Genomic DNA, 23047 nt, shown 5'->3' on the forward strand with positions numbered 1-23047 from the left:
GGCCGCTGGTTGGAGGGGAGGGGCCAATGGTTGCTAGGGAGGGGAGGGGCCAATGGTTGCTAGGGAGGGGAGGGGCCGCTGGTTGTTAGGGAGGGGCGGGGCCGCTGGTTGTTAGGGAGGGGCGGGTCCTCTTTTTGCTAGGGAGGGGAGAGTCCCCCGGTTGCTAGGGAGGGGCGGGGCCGCTGGTTGCTAGGGAGGGGAGGGGCCGCTCGTTAGGGAGGGGCGGGTCCTCTGGTTGCTAGGGAGGGGAGAGTCCCCCGGTTAATAGCGGCATTTGTTAAGCACTTACTATGTGCAAAGCACTGTTCTAAGTGCTGGGGAGGCTACAAGGTGATCAGCTTGTCCCTCGTGGGGCTCACAGTCTTAATCCCCATTTTACAGATGAGGTAACTGAGGCCCAGAGAAGTGAAGTGACTTGCCCAAAGTCACACAGCTGACAAGCAGCAGAGCCAGGATTTGAACCCATGACCTCTGACACCCAAGCCCTCGCTCTTTCCACTGAGCCACGCTGCTTCTCATAAGCAGCTTCCCCGGTTGCTAGGGAGGGGAGATTCCCCCGGTTGCTAGGGAGGGGAGGGGCCGCTGGTTGCTAGGGAGGGGCGGGTCCTCTGGTTGCAAGGAAGGGGAGAGTCCCCCGGTTGCTAGGGAGCTGGTTGCTAGGGAGGGGCGGGTCCCCCGGTTACTAGGGAGGGGAGAGTCCCCCGGTTGCTAGGGAGCTGGTTGCTAGGGAGGGGAGGGGCCGCTGGCAGCTAGGGAGGGGCGGGGCCGGTGGCTGTTAGGGAGGGGCGGGTCCTCTGGTTGCTAGGGAGGGGAGAGTCCCCCGGTTGCTAGGGAGGGGAGGGGCCGCTGGTTGCTAGGGAGGGGCGGGTCCTCTGGTTGCTAGGGAGGGGCGGGTCCTCTGGTTGCTAGGGAGGGGAGTGTCCCCCGGTTGCTAGGGAGGGGAGAGTCCCCCGGTTGCTAGGGAGGGGCGGGGCCGGTGGTTGTTAGGGAGGGGCGGGTCCTCTGGTTGCTAGGGAGGGGAGCGTCCCCCGGTTGCTAGGGAGGGGCGGGGCCGCTGGCTGCTAGGGAGGGGCGGGTCCTCTGGTTGCTAGGGAGGGGAGAGTCCCCCGGTTGCTAGGGAGGGGAGGGGAGGGGCCGCTGGCCGCTAGGGAAGGGCGGGGCCGGTGGTTGTTCGGGAGGGGCGGGTCCCCCGGTTGCTAGGGAGGGGAGAGTCCCCCGGTTGCTAGGGAGGGGAGGGGCCGGTGGCTGTTACGGAGGGGCGGGTCCTCTGGTTGCTAGGGAGGGGCGGGTCCTCCGGTTGCTAGGGAGGGGAGCGTCCCCCGGTTGCTAGGGAGGGGCGGGGTCCTCTGGTTGCTAGGGAGGGGCGGGTCCCCCGGTTGCTAGGGAGGGGCGGGGCGGGGCGGGTCCCGAGCCGGCGGTTGCCAGGGCGGTCGCTGGGGCCGCTCGGTTCGCGGGGCGGGAGGCGTCCGAGGCCCCGGTCCCCGCTCCCCGGTCCCCGCTCCCCGGTCCCCGGTCCCCGGTCCCCGGTCCCCGGTCCCCGCTGGGCGATGGTGCTGGACGACGTGCGGGTGGAATGGGTGCGGGACCGGCTGTACGGCGCCCTGGGGCTCTCCGACCCCGCCGCCTTCGACGAGCTGCTCAACCGGGGCGACGGCGAGGCGGAGGACCTCATCCTCCGCTTCCTCAACAGGAGCAGCCAGGAGGAGGACGGCGCCGCCGCCGCCGCCGCCGCCCTCTTCTTCTACCGCTCCACCGCCCTGGAGGAGGTGGAACTGGAGATCGGTGAGCGGCCCCGCACCCGTCACCCCCTCCAGCCCTCCATCCCGCGGCCAATCGCATTGATCGAGCGCCTCCCGTCTGCGGGGCAATCCATCCATCAATCGTATTTATTGAGGAATAATAACAGTGATAATAGCGTTTGTTAAGCGCTTACTATGAGCGGAGCACTGCCCTAAGCGCTGGGGAGGTTACCAGGTGATCAGGTTGGCTCGTGGGGGGCGCACAGTCCTCATCCCCATTTCACAGATGAGGGAACTGAGGCCCAGAGCATCAATCATCAGTCAATCGTATCTATTGAGTAATAATAACAGTGATAATAGCGTTTGTTAAGCGCTTACTATGAGCAGAGCACTGCCCTAAGCGCTGGGGAGGTTACCAGGTGATCAGGTTGGCTCATGGGGGGCGCACAGTCCTCATCCCCATTTCACAGATGAGGGAACTGAGGCCCAGAGAATCAATCATCAGTCAATCGTATCTATTGAGTAATAATAACAGTGATAATAGCGTTTATTAAGCGCTTACTATGTGCAGAGCACTGCCCTAAGCGCTGGGGAGGTTACCAGGTGATCAGGTTGGCTCATGGGGGGCGCACAGTCCTCATCCCCATTTCACAGATGAGGGAACTGAGGCCCAGAGAATCAATCATCAGTCAATCGTATCTATTGAGTAATAATAACAGTGATAATAGCGTTTATTAAGCGCTTACTATGTGCAGAGCACTGCCCTAAGCGCTGGGGAGGTTACCAGGTGATCAGGTTGGCTCATGGGGGGCGCACAGTCCTCATCCCCATTTCACAGATGAGGGAACTGAGGCCCAGAGAATCAATCAATCAATCGTATTTATTGAGCGCTTGCTGTGTGCAGAGCGCTGGACTAAGAGCTTGGGAAGTCCAAGTTGGCATCATATAGAGACGGTCCCTACCCCAAAGCGGGCTCACAGTCTAGAAGGGGGAGACGGAGAACAAAACCAAATATACTAACAAAATAAAACCAATAGAATAGATAGGTACAAGATAAATAGAGTAATAAATCTGTACAAACATATATACAGGTGCTGTGGGGAAGGGAAGGAGGTAAGATTGGGGGGATGGAGAGGCGGACGAGGGGGAGAGGAAGGAAGGGACTCAGTGTAGGAAGGCCTCCTGGAGGAGGTGAGCTCTTAGTAGGGCCTTGAAGGGAGGAAGAGAGCTAGTTGTGCTAAGCGCTCGGAAAGGACAATCCGGCCACGGAGAGCGACCATCCCTGCCCAACAAGGGACTCCTAGGCTAGAAGGGGCCTTCAATTCATTCATTCGTCCATCCATTCATTAATTAATGATGGCATTTATTAAGCGCTTACTATGTGCGAAGCACCGTTCTAAGCGCTGGGGAGGTGACAAGGTGATCAGGTGGTCCCCCGTGGGGCTCACAGTCTTCATCCCCATTTTCCAGATGAGGGAACTGAGGCACAGAGAAGTGAAGTGACTTGCCCAAAGTCACGCAGCAGACAATTGGTGGAGCCGGGATTCATTCATTCATTCATTCATTCATTGAGCGCTTACTGTGTGCAGAGCACTGTACTAAGCGCTTGGGAAGTACAAGTTGGCAACATCTAGAGACGGTCCCTACCCAACAGTGGGCTCACAGTCTAGAAGGGGGAGACAGAGAACAAAATAAAACATATTATCAAAATAAAATAAATAGAATAGATATGTACAAGTAAAATAAATAAATAAATAAATAGAGTAATGAATCCGTACAAACATATATACATATATACAGGTGCTGTGGGGAAGGGAAGGAGGTAATCAACCAATCGTATTTATTGAGCGCTTACTGTGTGCAGACCACTGTACTAAGCGCTTGGGAAGTACAAGTTGGCAACATGTAGAGACGGTCCCTACCCAACAGTGGGCTCACAGTCTAGAAGGGGGAGACAGAGAACAAAATAAAACATATTATCAAAATAAAATAAATAGAATAGATATGTACAAGTAAAATAAATAAATAGAGTAATAAATACGTACAAACATATATACATCTATACAGGTGCTGCGGGGAAGGGAAGGAGGTAAGGTGGGGGGATGGAGAGGGGGAGGAGGGAGAGAGGAAGGAGGGGGCTCAGTTTGGGAAGGCCTCCTGGAGGAGGTGAGCTCTCAGAGGAGGAGAGCTCTCTGAAAACAGAAATCCCGACTCTGCTAATTGCCAGCTGTGTGACTTTGGGCAAGTCCCTTCACTTCTCTGGGCTTCAGTTCCCTCATTGCTAAATGGGGATGAAGACTGTGAGCCCCCCGTGGGACAACCTGATCACCTTGTAACCTCCCTAGCGCTTAGAACAGTGCTTTGCACATAGTAAGCGCTTAATAAATGCCATTATTATTATTATCGACAAATGCCACCATTATTATTATTAAGTGGCAGAGCCGGAATTAGAACCCATGACCTTCTGACCCCCAGGCCTTCACTCTAACCACTAAGCCGTGCTGCTTCCCTCTATGCTGTGCTGCCTTCCTGAAAACAATCTCTCTGTTTGCCAGGGTCCTTTGGGTTCACCCATGAATGGGGGGGGTTGGCGAGAGGGTGTGTGTGGGTCCTATCAGGAGTAACAGTTGCCAACTTGGAAACCTATATTTTATTTCTCTTATGGACGAAATGCTTTCCATGCCGAAGTTCCCATCTTTCTCTTTCCCTCCTGAAGAAATCGAGGTATCGCTCTCATCTGAAGATGAAGCCGAGGAAAACACAAGCAGCCGTTCATTCAGTAAAATCGGGACCCCGGAAAGGACTACAGGTGTGGTGTGTATGGTGACAATTAGGACAGCACTGCTCTCTGAGAGCGCTTCTTCTATTTATTACTTTATTACTCTATTTATTTATTTATTTGACTTGTACATATCTATTCTATTTATTTTATTCTGACCCCCTTCCTTCCTCTCCCCCTCCACCCCCACTCCATCACCCCCACATTACCTCCTTCCCTTCCCCACAGCACCTGTATATATGTATATATGTTTGTACGGATTTATTACTCTATTTATTTATTTGACTTGTACATATCTATTCTATTTATTTTATTCTGACCCCCTTCCTTCCTCTCCCCCTCCACCCCCACTCCATCACCCCCACATTACCTCCTTCCCTTCCCCACAGCACCTGTATATATGTATATATGTTTGTACGGATTTATTACTCTATTTATTTATTTGACTTGTACATATCTATTCTATTTATTTTATTCTGACCCCCTTCCTTCCTCTCCCCCTCCACCCCCTCTCCATCCCCCCTCATTACCCACTGTTGGGTAGGGACTGTCTCTATATGTTGCCAATTTGTACTTCCCAAGCGCTTAGTACAGTGCTCTGCACATAGTAAGCGTTCAATAAATACGATTGATGATGATGATGATCACCTCCTTCCCTTCCCCACAGCACCTGTATATATGTATATGTGTTTCTACGGATTTATTACTCTATTTATTTTACTTGTACCTATTCTATTTATTTTATTCTGTTAATATATTCTCTGGTTGGAATTGGAGGAATTTGTACTTGTACTTCCCAAGCGCGTAGTACAGTGCTCTGCACACCGTAAGCGCTCAATAAATACGATTGATGATGATGATGATGTTTTGTTTTATTGTCGGTCTCCCCCTTCTAGACTGTGAGCCCACTGTTGGGTAGGGACCGTCTCTATATGTTGCCAACTTGGGCTTCCCAAGCACTCAGTACAGTGCTCTGCACACAGTAAGCACTCAATAAATACGATTGATTGATTCCTCTGCGTGGTGAGGCTTGGGTCCATTCAGATTTATAAACAGGCTTACCCTTAGCCTTTGTAACAAAGCCGTTTAGCTTTGATGGACTTTATAATAATAATTCATTCAATCGTATTTATTGAGCGCTTACTGTGTGCAGGGCACTGTACTAAGCGCTTGGGAAGTACAATTTGGCAACAGAGACAATCCCTACCCAACAACGGGCTCACAGTCTAGAAGGAGGAGACAGACAACAAAATAAAACAAGTAGACGGGCGGCAATACTATCAAAATAAATGAATAGAATTAGAGATATATACATAATCAATCATTCAATCGTATTTATTGAGCGCTTACTGTGTGCAGGGCACTGTACTAAGCGCTTGGGAAGTACAATTCGGCAACAGAGACAATCCCTACCCAACAACGGGCTCACAGTCTAGAAGGAGGAGACAGACAACAAAATAAAACAAGTAGACGGGCGGCAATACTATCAAAATAAATGAGTAGAATTAGAGGTATATACATAATCAATCAATCACTCGTATTTATTGAGCGCTTACTGTGTGCAGAGCACTGTACTAAGTGCTAAGAATGATAATGATGATGATGATGGTATTTGTAAAGCACTTACTATGTGCTTAAGAACTGTTCTAAGCACTGGGGTAGATACAAGGTAATCAGGTTGTCCCACGCGGGGCTTGCAGTCTTCATCCCCCTTTTACAGATGAGGTAACTGAGGCTCAGAGAAGTTAAGTGACTTAATAATAATAATGATGGTATTTATTAAACGCTTACTATGTGCAAAGCACTGTTCTAAGCGCTGGGGTAGATACAAGGTAATCAGGTTGTCCCACATGGGGCTCACAGTCTTCATCCCCCTTTTACAGATGAGGTAACTGAGGCACAGAGAAGTTGTGACAATAATAATAGTGATGGTATTTATTAAGTGCTTACTATGTGCAAAGCACTGTTCTAAGCGCTGGGGTAGATACAAGGTAATCAGGTTGCCCCACGTGGGGCTCACAGTCTTCATCCCCCTATTACAGATGAGGTAACTGAGGCACAGAGAAGTTAAGTGACTTAATAATAATGATGGTATCTATTAAGCGCTTACTATGTGCAAAGCACTGTTCTAAGCACTGGGGTAGATACAAGGTAATCAGGTTGCCCCACGCGGGGCTCACAGTCTTCATCCCCCTATTACAGACGAGGTAACTGAGGCACAGAGAAGTTGTGACTTAATAATAATAATGATAGTATTTATTAAGTGCTTACTATGTGCAAAGCACTGTTCTGAGCACTGGGGTAAATACAATCAATCAGTTGTATTTATTGAGTGCTTTGTGCAGAGCACTGTACTAAGCGCTTGGGAAGTACAAGTTGGCAACATATAGAGACGGTCCCTACCCAACAGTGGGCTCACAGTCTAGAAGGTGATCAGGTTGTCCCACGTGGGGCTCACAGTCTTCATCCCCCTTTTACAGATGAGGTAACTGAGGCACAGAGAAGTGAAGTGACTTAATAATAATAATGATGGTATTTATTAAGCGCTTACTATGTGCAAAGCACTGTTCTAAGCGCAGGGGTAGATACAAGGTAATCAGGTTGTCCCACGCGGGGCTCACAGTCTTCATCCCCTTTTACAGATGAGGTAACTGAGGCACAGAGAACTTGTGACTTAATAATAATAATGATGGTATTTATTAAGCACTTACTATGTGCAAAGCACTGTTCTAAGCACTGGGGTAGATACAAGGTAATCAAGTTGTCCCACGTGGGGCTCACAGTCTTCATCCCCCTTTTACAGATGAGGTAACTGAGGCACAGAGAAGTTGTGACCTAATAATAATAATGATGGTATTTATTAAGCGCTTACTATGTGCAAAGCACTGTTCTAAGCGCTGGGGTAGATACAAGGTAATCAGGTTGTCCCACGCGGGGCTCACAGTCTTCATCCCCCTATTACAGACGAGGTAACTGAGGCACAGAGAAGTTGTGACCTAATAATAATAATGATGGTATTTATTAAGCGCTTACTATGCGCAAAGAACTGTTCTAAGCGCTGGGGTAGATACAGGGTAATCAGGTTGTCCCACGCGGGGCTCACAGTCTTCATCCCCCTTTTACAGACGAGGTAACTGAGGCACAGAGAAGTTAAGTGACTTAATAATAATAATGATGGTATTTATTAAGCGCTTACCATGTGCAGAGCACTGTTCTAAGTGCAGGGGTAGATACAAGGTAATCAAGTTGTCCCATGTGGGGCTCACACACTCAATCCCCATTTTCCAGATGAGGTGACTGAGGCCCAGAGAAGTGAAGCGACTTGCCCAAAGTCACACAGCTGACGAGTGGCGGAGCCGGGATTAGAACCCACGACCTCCGCCTCCCAAGCCTGTGCTCTTTCCACTGAGCCGCGCTGCTGATCAAACCTTCTTGTGGGGTGCAGGACTAGGCCAGAGCCGGAGAAACCGAGGCAGTTGTTTTAGGTACATAGTTGTTTTAGTTGTTTAGTTGTTTAGTTGTTTTAGGTCAGTCGATCAGTGGTATTTATTGAGTGCTTACTATATGCAGACCGCTGTATGAAGCGCCTGGGGGAGTTCAGCACAACAGAATGAGCAGACACGTTCTCTGCCCACAATGAGCTTACGGTCTAGAGACAGATGTTAATGTGAATAAAGTCAATTAAATAACGTAGCCACCATCACTTCTACTTCCTTACTCCCCGAACTAGAAAAATTTAGAGAAGCAGCGTGGCTCAGTGGAAAGAGCCCGGGCTTTGGAGTCGGAGGTCATGGGTTCAAATCCCGGCCCCGCCAGTTGGCAGCTGTGTGACTTTGGGCAAGTCACTTCACTTCTCCGGGCCTCAGTTACCTCATCTGGAAAATGGGGATTAAGACTGTGAGCCCCCCGTGGGACAACCTGATCACCTTGTATTCCCCGCCAGCGCTTAGATCAGCGCTTTGCACATAGTAAGCGCTTAATAAATGCCATTAAAAAAAATTAAAAAAAATCATTTATGATCAGATCACTGTAAAAACAAGAGTGACTTAGAGAAGCAGCGTGGCTCAGTGGAAAGAGCCCGGGCTTGGGAGTCAGAGGTCATGGGTTCGAATCCCGGCCCCGCCACCTGTCTGCTGTGTGACCTTGGGCAAGTCACTTCACTTCCCTGAGCCTCAATTCCCTCATCTGGAAAATGGGGATGAAGAGCGTGAGTCCCCCGTGGGACAACCTGATCCCCTGGTATTCCCCCCAGCGCTTAGGACAGAGTAAGCGCTTAACAAATGCCATCATCATTATTATTATTAGGAAATGACATGCATTCCTTTATTGTGGTTTACAAAGACAATAATACACTTGAGTGTGAATGTGAAAAAAAATCACCCTGTGATTCATCAGGAAAGAACCGTAAAGATCGATCTATTATTATTATTATTATTATTCATAATGTTATTTATTTATATATTATTTATTAATACATAAATATTATTTATAATATTATAATATTATTTATTCTCCCCCTTTTAGACTGTGAGCCCACTGTTGGGTAGGGACTGACTCTAGATGTTGCCAATTTGTACTTCCCAAGCGCTTAGTACAGTGCTCTGCACATAGTAAGCGCTCAATAAATACGACTGATGATGATGATGATGATCTCCATTTGTTTTTTAAATAATACCTAAGAAGGCAGAGCTTACAGTCTGTTCTTAAAGAAGGGAGCTGAATACTTGGTCAACGCTCCCCACCAAACAAGTAACCAGGAGGCCATGGGTCATTCAATCAGTGATATTTATTGAGTGCCTACTGTGGGTAGAGCACTGTAGTAAGTGCTTGGGTTATAGTGCTTAGTATAGTATAATATATACTATATTAATGAGAAGCCGCGTGGCTAACGAGAAGCAGCGTGGCTCAGTGGAAAGAGCCCGGGCTTTGGAGTCAGAGGTCATGGGTTCGAATGCCGACTCCACCACATGTCTGCTGTGTGACCTTGGGCAAATCACTTAACTTTTCTGAGCCTCAGTTACCTCATCTGTAGAATGGGGGTTTAAGACTGTGAGCCCCACGTGGGACACGACTTGATCTCCCTGTATTCCATCCAGCGCTTAGAACAGTGCTCTGCACATAGTAAGCGCTTAATAAATGCCCTTATTCTTCTTATTATTATTATTTAAAGGAAAATGACAGAAAGCTTAGCAGGAGTATAGCAAGGGTTGGCTCACTCACCTTTTAAAGGTTGGCTGTCTGTAATAATAATAATAATAATAATAGTAATAATAATAATAATAGCATTTGTTAAGCGCTTACTATGTGTAAAGCACTGTTCTAAGTGCTGAGCACTGTTCTAAGCGCTGTACCATAGGTTATTATTGAAACATAAAACTGAAGGAAAGCTTTACTCCTTCATTCAGTTCATTTTTTAGACTGTGAGCCCACTGTTGGGTAGGGACTGTCTCTATATGTTGCCAATTTGTACTTCCCAAGCGCTTAGTACAGTGCGCTGCACATAGTAAGCGCTCAATAAATACGATTGATGATGATGATGATTCAGTCGTATCTATTGAGCCCTTACTGTGTGCCGAGCACTGTACTAAGCACTTGGGAAAGTACAATACAATAATAAAGAGAGACAATCCCTGCCCACAATGAGCTCACCGTATAGAGGCGGGGAGACCCTGATTCTGTACTTCTAGAATAGCTGGTTATGAATTCCATACGATTGAAGTTTCTGGATGTATCTAATAGGAAAAGTTTATTTCTAATATCGTTGTGATCGCAATTACCAGATTTTTTACCTTAAAAGTTATTTTTCAGGCAGGAATTCATCAGTACGAGGTGGATCGGTTCTGCTGTCCGTAGGGTCAAATATGGAAGAATTTGTCAACGAAAGCGTAGAAAAAATACCAATCAAGGTAGGTACCTGGCATTTTCACTCTATTTCCTTCAGAATGGGTAAAGATAAATTAGATATAATAATAATAATAATGGCATTTGTTAAGTGCTTACTATGTGCAAAGCACTGTTCTAAGCAGTGGGGGGAGATACAAGGTGATCAGGTTGTCCCACGGGGGGCTCACAGTCTTCATCCCCATTTTACAGATGAGGGAACTGAGGCTCAGAGAAGTTAAGTGACTTGCCCAAGATCACTGGAAAGAGCCCGGGCTTTGGAGTCAGATTTCACGGGTTCAAATCCCGGCTCCGCCAATTGTCAGCTGGGTGACTTTGGGCAAGTCACTTCACTTCTCTGGGCCTCAGTTCCCTCATCTGTAAAATGGGGATTAAGACTGTAAGCCCCCCATGGGACAACCTGATCACCTTGTAAACTCCCCAGCGCTTAGAACAGTGCTTTGCACATAGTAAGTGCTTAATAAATGCCATTATTATTATTATTATTATTATTATTATTATTATTATTATTATTATCACACAGCAGACATGTGGCAGAGCCGAGATTCGAACCCATGACCTCTGACTCCAAAGCCCGGGCTCTTTCCACTGAGCCAGATATCTCCGTTTCAACTGTGTGGTGATCTTGGAATTAGAAATATAAATGAAGCCATAAAAATCTACGCACACCCATGCGATGTAGTGTAAAAACATGAAGCCATTTTCAGTGGGCATCTCAGTGGCATTAATCAATACTAATTTAAAAAATCTGATCCCGTAGGTTTCTTAATCCCAATACTTCTATCCTTGTTTCACTTCACCAAGAGGAGAATTTCCATTTATTTTTGCCATCATAATTCTGGAGAAGTTTTTTTCTGATTGGATTAAGCCTTAATTTAAATGATGCTCAACTCAGATTCCACTCAGGAATTTCTTTTTTTGCTGCAAATTGTGTCCTTGTAATTGTTTTGGGGATGGGGGAAAAAAAAAGAGCCCATCAGCTCATCAAATGGAAAGGAGTCGATTGAATCTGTCCTACCCCTGTTGAGGAATGTAACCCATCCTTCCCGTCATTAACACTTTTGCTTCCTATGTTTCAGAAAATCATCAAGCAGGTAGTTGAAAAACTGTATCTTCATGTGACTTGTGATTCTTTTCCTGAAGATTACCTAAACAAAAACTTAGTGTTCTTCCTCAGGAATACAAAAGGTATGCTGTACTTATGAGGTGTGGGAGGGGGAGGGAAGTTTCGCTGAACGGTTTAAATGCACCAAAATTGAGAACGTTATATTTGTCATTTGAGGTGGCGTTTGATACATAGCATTGAATTGGGTGCAGTAAAGATCCACGTCAGGCTGATTACGTTAATAATTATTAACGATTATTACGATAATCACGTTATTCTAGGTCAGGATTAACTTCTGTTTATAACTCCTCCTCTTCCTCCTCCTCCTGTCATCGCTTTCCAGTTAACTTACCCTCCCTGCACTGGGTTCCTATCCACTTCATCATTGCCACGGCACGGGGGAGCTTCTGGGATAATAATAATAATAATAATGGCATTTATTTAGCGCTTAGTATGTGCAAAGCACTGTTCTAAGCGCTGGGGAGGTTACAAGGTGATCAGGTTGTCCCAGGATAGAGAAACTAAGGCCCCTACAAGACTTCACTCGAACCTTTAACCCAAGTCTTGGTGTTAAATCTATCCCCTGATATCCTTTTAAAAAATAAACCTCAAATAATAATAATAATAATAATAATAATATTTGTTAAGCGCTTACTATGTGCCAAGCACTGTTCTAAGCACTGGGGTAGATAAAAGGTAATCAGGTTGTCCCACTCACAGTCTTCATCCCCATTTTTTAATATTTTTTTTAATGGCATTTATTAAGCGCTTACTATGAGCAAAGCACTGATCTAAGCACTGGGGGGGGGATACAAGGTGATCAGGTTGTCCCACTGGGGGCTCACAGTCTTAATCCCCATTTTACAGATGAGGGAACTGAGGCCCAGAGAAGTGAAGTGATTTGCCCAAAGTCACACAGCTGACAAGTGGCGGAGCCGGGATTAGAACCCACGACCTCCGACTCCCAAGCCCGGGCTGTTTCCACTGAGCCACGCTGCTTCTCTGTTGTTTTGATAGTGAATTATTGATAAAAGTTAAAATGCTCCATCAGAGCATTTTGACCATCTAAAAATGATTATTTTTGTATCCTAAATTTCTCCCCTCCTTTATGGTCAGTTGGAGCCTGCTACTTGGCACAGTTTAAAACTCCTCTCTCCCGCTTTGGTAGCTAATGAGCAGCGCTAAAGTTGGGTCTAAGCAAGATCATTAAGGCCCCCAGAATTCAATATTTATTTATTTATTTCATTTTTATTTCATTTTTAAAATAATTTATTTATTAGATATTTATTTCAAATATCTGGATCATTTAATCAAATGGGTACTCTTTTTTATACTCAGCTGAGAATTGAGGCCTGTACTTATTTTCAGACTGTGAGCCCGCTGTCGGGTAGGGACCGTCTCTAGATGTTGCCAGCTTGTACTTCCCAAGCGCTTAGTCCAGTGCTCTGCACACAGTAAGCGCTCAATAAATACGATTGATTGATTGATTGTACTTCCCAAGCGCTTAGTCCAGTGCTCTGCACACAGTAAGCGCTCAATAAATAGGATTGAATGAATGAATGAACTGTCTGGATCATCCCCATGCTGAAAGTCAAGGTTTTGTTTGTGAATGATTAGTTTAAGAAGAAAAGTTCAGCCGTAACTACTATATTAATGATTTGAGGACGGTGGTGATCAGAGACACCTGCCTCTGATGCACATTTAGCTTTAATTCTTTTTGTTCTGACGACTTGACACCTGTCCACATGTTTTGTTGTCTGTCTCCCCCTTCTAGACTGTGAGCCTGTTGTTGGGTAGGGACCGTCTCTATATGTTGCCAACTTGTACTTCCCAAGCGCTTAGTACAGTGTTCTGCACACAATAAGTGCTCAATAAATAGGATTGAATGAATGAATGAACTGTCTGGATCATCCCCATGCTGAAAGTCAAGGTTTTGTTTGTGAACGATTAGTTTAAGAAGAGAAGTTCAGCCGTAACTACTATATTAGACTGTGAGCCCGCTGTCGGGTAGGGACTGTCCCTATGTGTTGCCAACTTGTATTTCCCAAGCGCTTAGTCCAGTGCTGTGCACACAGTAAGCGCTCAATAAATACGATTGAATGAATGAATGAATATTAATGATTTGAGGACGGTGCTGATCAGAGACACCTGCCTCTGATGCACATTTAGCTTTAATTCTTTTTGTTCTGATGACTTGACACCTGTCCACATGATTTGTTGTCTGTCTCCCCCTTCTAGACTGTGAGCCTGTTGTTGGGTAGGGACCGTCTCTATATGTTGCCGACTTGTAGTTCCCAAGCGCTTAGTACAGTGCTCTGCACACAGTAAGTGCTCAATAAATATGATTGAATGAATGAATGAATGAGGAACCATCTCCCCAATTCCCTGCTGGGCTGGAGAGAGGGAGAGATGCAACTGGGAGGATCCAGATTGGAAAAGACTAGCAGAGCCAGGCTTCCCTTCTGCCTGTCCTTCCTTCACCCTCATGGACCCGTCTCTCCAGCCATTTTTCCTGCCGTTCCTCCTGCTGTGACTGGCTGCCACTGCCCCCGGGTCCTAGAAAGGCTCTTAAACCAGGAATCTTTATTTTACATTAATACCCTCACTTTAACATTCCTAGCAAATGGGTTAGTAAAGAAGAAACGTCTCCATCAGGTAGCTGTAACGTCGTGAGCTCCATGTCGGACATGGATTGTGCCCAATCCGATTATGACAGTGCCAGGACAAATACAATTTTTTTCATCATATATTTATTTATTTATTTATTTTACTTGTACATATCTATTCTATTTATTTTATTTTGTTAGTATGTTTGGTTTTGTTCTCTGTCTTCCCCTTTTAGACTGTGAGCCCACTGTTGGGTAGGGACTGTCTCTATATGTTGCCAATTTGTACTTCCCAAGCGCTTAGTACAGTGCTCTGCACATAGTAAGCGCTCAATAAATACGATTGATGATGATGATCATAATAATAACAACAATAATAATCATAGTGTTGGTATTTGTTAAGCACTTACTATGTGCTAGGCAGTGTAGCTGGGGTGGACACATGCAAATCAGGTGGGACACAGTCCCATGTGCGGCTCACAGTAAGTGCTTATTATCAATCAATCAATCGTATTTATTGAGCGCTTACTGTGTGCAGAGCACTGTACTAAGCACTTGGGAAGTACAAGTTGGCAACATATAGAGACAGTCCCTACCCAACAGTGGGCTCACAGTCTAAAAGGGGGAGACAGAGAACAAAACCAAACATACTAACAAAATAAAATAAATAGAATAGATATGCACAAGCAAAATAAATAAATAAATAAAAAGAGTAATAAATATGTACAAACATATATACATATATACAGGTGCTGTGGGGAAAGGAAGGAGGTAAGGCGGGGAGAATGGAGAGGGGGATGAGGGGGAGAGGAAGGAAGGGGCTCAGTCTGGGAAGGCCTCCTGGAGGAGGTGAGCTCTCAGTAGGGCCTTAGTCCAATCCGGTTATGACAGTGCCAGGACAAATACTATTTTTTTCATCATAATAATAACAATAATAATCGTAGTGATGGTATTTGTTAAGCGCTTACTAAGTGCTAGGCACTGTAGCTGGGGTGGATACCTGCAAATCAGGTGGGACACAGTCCCATGTGAGGCTCGCAGTAAGTGCTTATTACATGCCAGGCACTGTAATAATAATAATAATAATGGTATTAAGCGCTTACTATGTGCAAAGCACTGTTCTAAGCACTGGGGGGATCCAAGGTTATATAGAGCACAGGACTGGGAATCAGAAGAACCTGGGTTCTAATCCCTGCTGCGCCATTTGTCTTATGTGTAACCTTGGTCAAGTCACTTCACTTCTCTGTGCCTCAGTGACTTCATCTGTAAAATCGAGATTAAGACGGTGAGCCGCATGAGGGACAGGGATTTAGAACAGTGTTTGACACGTAGTAAACACCTAACAAGTACTATTATTATTATTATTAGTAATAATAATAATAATGACATTTATTAAGCACTTACTATGTGCAAAGCACCGTTCTAAGCTCTGGGAAGTTTACAAGTTAATCCAGTTGTCCCATGTGGGGCTCACAGTCTTAATCCCCATTTTCCAAATGAGGGAACTGAGGCCCAGAGAAGCGAAGTGGCTTGCCCAGTGTCACACAGCCGACAAGTGGTGGAGCCAGGATTAGAACCCATGACCTTGGCCTCCCAAGCCCGGGCTCTTTCCACTGAGCCACGCTGCTTCCCCTACTGTACTGTCCGTTGGGGTAGGTACAAGATAATTGGGTTAGACGCAGTCCACGTCCCACATGGAGCTCGCGAAGTTAATCCCCATTTTACAGCCGAGGTAACTGAGGTACGGAGAAGTCAAGTGATTTGCCCAAGGTCACACAGCGGAGATGTGGCAGAGCCGGGATTCGAACCTGTGACTCTCAGCCTGTGCTCTTTCCGCCAGCCCACACTGCTTCACTGTTATCACGGTCTTCTTCGTTTCTGTTCAGAAACAATCAGCGAGCCTAATGACATGAGCGAAGCCATGGAATTCATGCCGGAAAAGCTGGAGTATGGGATTTTAAATGGTCACATTCTACAGATGCTTAAGGATGTTTTCTCTCAGGTAAAAGAAAAAAAGAGCTTTTGTTGACCAAAATTTTCTGTCACTCTTCTGTGGGCATTTTCATTATAAACACGCCATCTTTGTGTATGTACATGTTCATGGAGATCCCCCCCATCCATCCCCCCCATCTTACCTCCTTCCCTTCCCCACAGCACCTGTATACATGTATATATGTTTGTACGTATTTATTACTCTATTTATTTATTTTATTTGTACATATCTATTCTATTTATTTTATTTTGTTAGTATGTTTGGTTTTGTTCTCTGTTTCCCCCTTTTAGACTGTGAGCCCACTGTTGGGTAGGGACTGTCTCTATATGTTGCCAATTTGTACTTCCCTAGCGCTTAGTACAGTGCTCTGCACATAGTAAGTGCTCAATAAATACGATTGATGATGATGATGATGATGATGGAGATATATGTGTGTAATCAGAGGCTTCTCTATTTTGGTGACTGTGATGATGTTCACTGCTCCTTGTTTCCCGTAGTATCTTCCGGTTGGTTGTCTGTTCAGCACAGCCTTCTTTCTAGCTGGAGAAGCGGTGTGGCTCAGTGGAAAGAGCCCGGGCTTTGGAGTCAGAGGTCATGGGTTCAAATTCCAGCTCCGCCAATTGTCAACTGGGTGACTTTGGGGAAGTCACTTCACTTCTCTGGGCCTGTTACCTCATCTGTAAAATGGGGATTAAGATTGTGAGCCCCCCGCGTGGGACAACTTGATCGCTTTGTATCCCCCCAGCGCTTAGAACAGTGCTTTGCACATAATAAGCGCTTAACAGATACCATTATTATTATTATTATCATTATTAGCTGTGCTTCTTTTAGCCTGCTGGTGCTTCCTTCTTGTTTATAACCCCAGGGAGAACTGTCTCATGTTGAGTGCCGGATGCTCACCCTTGACCGGCTGTTTTGATGTTCACGTCATGCTGTTTGAGCCCCGATGGTTCAACGAAGCCTCCCCCGACATTCAGGCATATAAATACAGTACATTAGCAATAATAATAATAATAATGCATTTATTAAGTGCTTACTATGTGCAAAGCACTGTTCTAAGCGTTAGGGAGGTTACAAGGTGATCAGGTTGTCCCATGGGGGGCTCACAGTCTTCATCCCCACAGTACAGTGCAACACACTGTAAGTGCTCAATAAATACGATTAAATGAATAATAAAGCCCCCAAACCACCAGGCAATGCATAACCGGCATAATGCATAACCCCGCCCTCCCTCATTCCCCTCCCCACAGCACCTGTATAGATGTTTGTACGGATTTATTACTCTATTTATTTTGCTTGTACCTATTTACTATTCTATTTATTTTGTTAATGATGTGCATCTAGCTTTATTTGTATTTATTCTGATGACTTGACACCTGTCCACATGTTCTGTTTGGTTCTTTGGAGAACAGACTTTTTGGAGAAGTTTTTTCCTGATTGGATTAAGCCTTAATTTAAATGATGCTCAACTCAGATTCCACTCAGGAATTTCTTTTTTGCTGCAAATTGTGTCATTGTAACTGAGCCCCTTCCTTCCTCTCCCCCTCGTCCCCCTCTCCATCCCCCCAATCTTACCTCCTTCTCTTCCCCACAGCACCTGTATATATATGTATATATGTTTGTACATATTTATTACTCTATTTATTTATTTATTTTACTTGTACATATCTATTCTATTTATTTTATTTTGTTAGTCTGTTTGGTTTTGTTCTCTGTCTCCCCCTTTTAGACTGTGAGCCCACTGTTGGGTAGGGACTGTCTCTATATGTTGCCAACTTGTACTTCCCAAGCGCTTAGTACAGTGCTCTGCACACAGTAAGCGCTCAATAAATACGATTGATTGATTGATGATTGATTGATTGTAATTGTTTTGGGGATGGGGAAAAAAAACCCATCAGCTCATCAAATGGAAAGGAGTCGATTGAATCTGCCCTTCTAGACTGTGACCCCGTTGTAGGGTAGGGGCCGTCTCTAGATGTTGCCGACTTGTACTTCCCAAGCGCTTAGTACAGTGCTCTGCACACAGTAAGCGCTCAATAAATACGATTGAATGAATGAACTGGCAAATTTACACCATATCCAAGGAACAACCCAGATATAGCTCACCCCCAAAATATCAAGTCAGTCAGTACAGTCATTCATTCATTCATTCAATCATATTTATTGAGCGCTTACTGTGTGCAGAGCACTATATTAAGTGCTTGGGAAGTACAAATCGGCAACATATAGAGATGGTCCCTACCCAACAACGGATTCAGTCAGTTCTGCTATGATCTATGCCTTCGCTATGCAGTTTGGATGGAATACTATCAAATAATTAGGGAATGTTCTTTCCACAGCTCCCTTTCACCTGAATGTAACACAGACTAGAAGTAGATGCAAGTCAATTGGTTGTCGGGAAAAAAACCGTTCCTTTGCTGCTCGTTTCAGAACTTGTTCTTCTCTTGACTGTCCCTGAGCCTCACGAATCACTTGATTCATTCATTCATTCATTCAATCGTATTTATTGAGCACTTACTGTGTGCAGAGCACTGGACTAGGTGCTTGGGAAGTCCAAGTTGGCAACATATAGAGACGGTCCCTACCCAACAGCGGGCTCACAGTCTAGAAGGGGGAGACAGACAACAAAACAAAGCATGTGGACGCGTGTCAAGTCATCAGAATAAATCAGCCACTTTCATATTATTGTGAACTGTACTCCTGTTTTTTTTTAAGTGATTTGAAAAGAGAGAAACTTCTGGGGATTTTGAGTGATATTTAAAAACAACCTAACAAGTGCAAATATTCTTTGGTCACAGCAGTGGTCTAATGCAGCCATTATTATGTCTCTGACAGTGACAACAGAATGTGTAGATGAATTGTGCTTGACAGCTCATCCTAATTATTATTATTACCAATATGGTACTTAAGTATGTACTATATAATAATAATAATAATAATAATGATGATGGCTTATGTTAAGCGCTATGTGCCAAGTGCTGTTCTAAGCACTTGGGGGGTGGGGGGGGGGGGAGATACAAGGTAATCAAGTTGTCCCACGTGGGGCTCACAGTCTTAATCCCCATTTTACAGATGAGGTCACTGAGAGCCAGAGAAGTTAAGCAACTTGCCCAAAGTCACACAGCTGACAAGTGGCAGAGCTGTTTGGTATATGCCAATCACTTCCCAGACTGAGCGCCCTCCTTCCTCTCCCCCTCGTCCCCCTCTCCATCCCCCCATCTTACCTCCTTCCCTTCCCCACAGCACCTGTATATATGTATATATGTTTGTACATATTTATTACTCTATTTATTTATTTTACTTGTACATATCTATTCTATTAATTTTATTTTGTTAATATGTTTGGTTTTGTTCTCCGTCTCCCCCTTCTAGACTGTGAGCCCACTGTCGGGTAGGGACTGTCTCTATATGTCGCCAACTTGTACTTCCCAAGTGCTTAGTACAGTGCTCTGCACACAGTAAGTGCTCAATAAATACAATTGATTGATTGACTGTACTAAACACTGGGATAGATACCAGTTTATCAAGTTGGACACAGTCCCTACATGGGGCTCACAGTCTAAGTAGGAGGGATTAGGATTTCATCCCTATTTTACAGATGAGGTAATTGAGACAAGGAGAAGTTAAGTGATAGGCCCAAGGTCACACAGCAGGCATAATGTAATAATGGCATTTGTTAAGCGCTTACTATGTGCAAAGCACTGTTCTAAGCGCTGGGGGGGATACAAGGTGATCAGGTTGTCCCACGTGGGGCTCACAGTCTTAATCCCCATTTTACAGATGAGGGAACTGAGGCTCAGAGAAGTCAAGTGACTTGTCCAAGGTCACACAGCAGACGTGTGGCAGAGCTGGGATTCGAACCCATGACCTCTGACTCCCAAGCCCGGGCTCTTTCCACTGAGCCACGCTGCTTCTCTGACATGTGGCAGAATGGTATTAGAACCCAGCTCCTCCAACTCCCAGGCCCGTGCTCTAAGTTTGAGATAAATGAGATCTGAACCCTGAATCCCAAATAATAATAGTAATAATAATGGCATTTATTAAGTGCTTACTATGTGCAAAGCACTATTTAAATGCTGGGGAGGTTACAAGGTGATCAGGTTGTCCCACGTGGGGCTCACAGTCTTAATCCCCATTTTACAGATGAGGTAACTGGGGCACAGAGAAGTGAAGTGACTTGCCTGAAGTCACACAGCTGACAATTGGCGGAGCCGGGATTTGAACCCATGACCTCTGACTCCAAAGCCTGGGCTCTTTCCACTGAGCCACACTGCTTGACTTGTCAGCTGGCTAGTGGCAGAGCCGGGATATGAATGAGACCTGGGATTCATGGTTCAGCGTAAATATGAGTATTTAATTAGACTTCCTTCAGGGAAGTATTCAAACTATTTGAGCAGCTCATCTGAAAAAGACATGGTTAGAGTTCCTCTAGAACGTAAGCTCGTTGTGAGCAGGGATGTGCCCGCCAACTCTGTCGTATTGTAATCTCCCGAGCGCTTAGTACAGTGCTCTGCTCATAGTAAGTGACTTGACACTTGTCCACATGTTTTCTGTTGTCTGTCTCTCTGCTTTAGACTGTGAGCCCGTTGTTGGGTAGGGACCGTCTATATGTTGTGAACTTGTACTTCCCAAGCGCTTAGTACAGTGCTCTGCACACAGTAAGCGCTCAATAAATATGACTGAATGAATGAATGAATGAAAGTACTCAATAAATACCATTGATGATGTTGGTGATGATGCTGCGGCTACTGCTTCTCTTTTTTGGGATGTACCAGCCATTTCCCTAGGCTGCCCCTGAGCCCACTGTTGGGTAGGAACTGTCTCTATATGTTGCGAACTTGTACTTCCCAAGCGCTTAGTACAGTGCTCTGCACACAGTAAGCGCTCAATAAATATGATTGAATGAATGAATGAATGAAAGTGCTCAATAAATACCATTGATGATGTTGATGATGATGCTGCGGCTACTGCTTCTCTTTTTTGGGATGTACCAGCCATTTCCCTAGGCTGCCCCTGAGCCCACTGTTGGATAGGGACTGTCTCTATATGTTACCAACTTGTACTTCCCAAGCGCTTAGTACACTGCTGTGCACACAGTAAGCGCTCAATAAATATGATTGAATGAATGAATGAATGAAAGTGCTCAATAAATACCATTGATGATGTTGATGATGATGCTGCGGCTACTGCTTCTCTTTTTTGGGATGTACCAGCCATTTCCCTAGGCTGCCCCTGAGCCCACTGTTGGGTAGGGACTGTCTCTATATGTTGCCAACTTGTACTTCCCAAGCGCTTAGTACAGTGCTGTGCACACAGTAAGCGCTCAATAAATATGATTAAATGAATGAATGAATGAAAGTGCTCAATAAATACCGTAGATGATGTTGATGATGCTGCTGCTGCTACTGCTTCTCTTTTTTGGGATGTACCAGCCATTTCCCTAGGCTGCCCCTGAGCCCACTGTTGGGTAGGGACTGTCTCTATATGTTGCCAACTTGTACTTCCCAAGCGCTTAGTACAGTGCTCTGCACACAGTAAGCGCTCAATAAATACGATTGATTGATTAATAGTCCATTCTGGACCTATGCATTCATGAGTCTTCTATCAGCTTTAATTTTTCCCACTATATCCCCTACTGTTTCATCCTCAACCTGTAATGGGACAGGGCAATTATTCCAGGTTACGCCTGCTCACCTGGCAAGCTGGTATATGCCAATCTACTCGGTGACCTTGGGCAAGTCAATTAACTTCTCTGTGCCTCAGTTACTTCATCTGTAAAATGGGGATTAAGACTGTGAGCCCTGTGTGAGACATGAATGACGTCTTACCTAATTAGCTTGTATCAGTGTGAGCCCGTTGTTGGGTAGGGAGCGTCTCTATATGTTGCCAACTTGTACTTCCAAAGCGCTTAGTACAGTGCTCTGCACACAGTAAGCGCCCAATAAATACGATTGAATGAATCAGTGCTTAGTACAGTGCCAGGCACACAAACACCACACACAAAAATTATCTGATGGATTGATCTTGCAATCAGACTGCTTTGGTTTCTGTGAGCAAATTCCACATTATAATTTCAAGAGTTGATTCTGTATGACAAATATTCTATTGTTTTTTTTTTTTCATTCTGACATATCACTCGGTCATTTTTATCAACTTGCAAAATTTCCATCATTTACACATCTACCTATGTGTATCTTTTAGTATCTTTTAGACTGTGAGCCTACTGTTGGGTAGGGACTGCCTCTATATGTTGCCAACTTGTACTTCCCAAGCGCTTAGTACAGTGCTCTGCACACAGTAAGCGCTCAATAAATATGATTGATTGATTGATTGATCTACCAATGTCAAAGTTAGTGGTATGACGGATGATGGGGAACATCCAGAAAAGGATCAAATTTTCAATTTTATTAAAATGCGTGGGTTCCCTCAGCCCCATTTATTTTAGCCTCAACCTAATTTCCTTCCAGTAGAACTGGGGTTTTAGTTCAGAGCTAGTTTATTTGGGTGTCTTATCATATTGATAATAATAATAATAATGGCATTTATTAAGCACTTACTATGTGCAAAGCACTGTTCTAAGCACTGGGGAGGTTACAAGGTGATCAGGTTGTCCCACGGGGGGCTCACAATCTTAATCCCCATTTTACAGAAGAGGTAACTGAGGCACAGAGAAGTTAAGTGGCTTGCCCAAAATCACACAGCTGACAACTGGCGGAGCCGGGATTCGAACCCATGAGCTCTGACTCCAAAGCCCGGGCTCTTTCCACTGAGCCATGACGAAGAAATGTGTTGATTTTGCATTTTAAAAATCGCAACGGGCCCAGGGAAGTAGACTGAAGATATCATAATTTACAAATAAGCTCCTCTTTAGACTGTAAATTCCCTGAGGGAAGGGATTGTATCTCCCAACTCTGTCCTACTTTC

At 45.2% G+C, this 23047-nt stretch overlaps 1 protein-coding gene across 1 annotated transcript in view; it reads left to right on the forward strand.

Annotated features, from left to right (window-relative positions):
• Nucleotides 1-1536: 1536 nt before the first annotated feature.
• The window catches only part of DNAH10 (dynein axonemal heavy chain 10), a 185923-nt gene continuing 164412 nt past the window's right edge, over nucleotides 1537-23047 (forward strand). The window contains exons 1-5 of the mRNA XM_038762289.1: nucleotides 1537-1782; nucleotides 4456-4548; nucleotides 10327-10424; nucleotides 11499-11607; nucleotides 16017-16132. Of these exons, the coding sequence (XP_038618217.1) occupies nucleotides 1548-1782; nucleotides 4456-4548; nucleotides 10327-10424; nucleotides 11499-11607; nucleotides 16017-16132 (651 nt within the window). The 5' untranslated portion in view covers nucleotides 1537-1547. The remainder of the gene's footprint in view (nucleotides 1783-4455; nucleotides 4549-10326; nucleotides 10425-11498; nucleotides 11608-16016; nucleotides 16133-23047) is intronic.

Source organism: Tachyglossus aculeatus, chromosome 21 (genome assembly GCF_015852505.1).
Source record: "Tachyglossus aculeatus isolate mTacAcu1 chromosome 21, mTacAcu1.pri, whole genome shotgun sequence".
NCBI classification, from domain to species: Eukaryota; Metazoa; Chordata; class Mammalia; order Monotremata; family Tachyglossidae; genus Tachyglossus; species Tachyglossus aculeatus.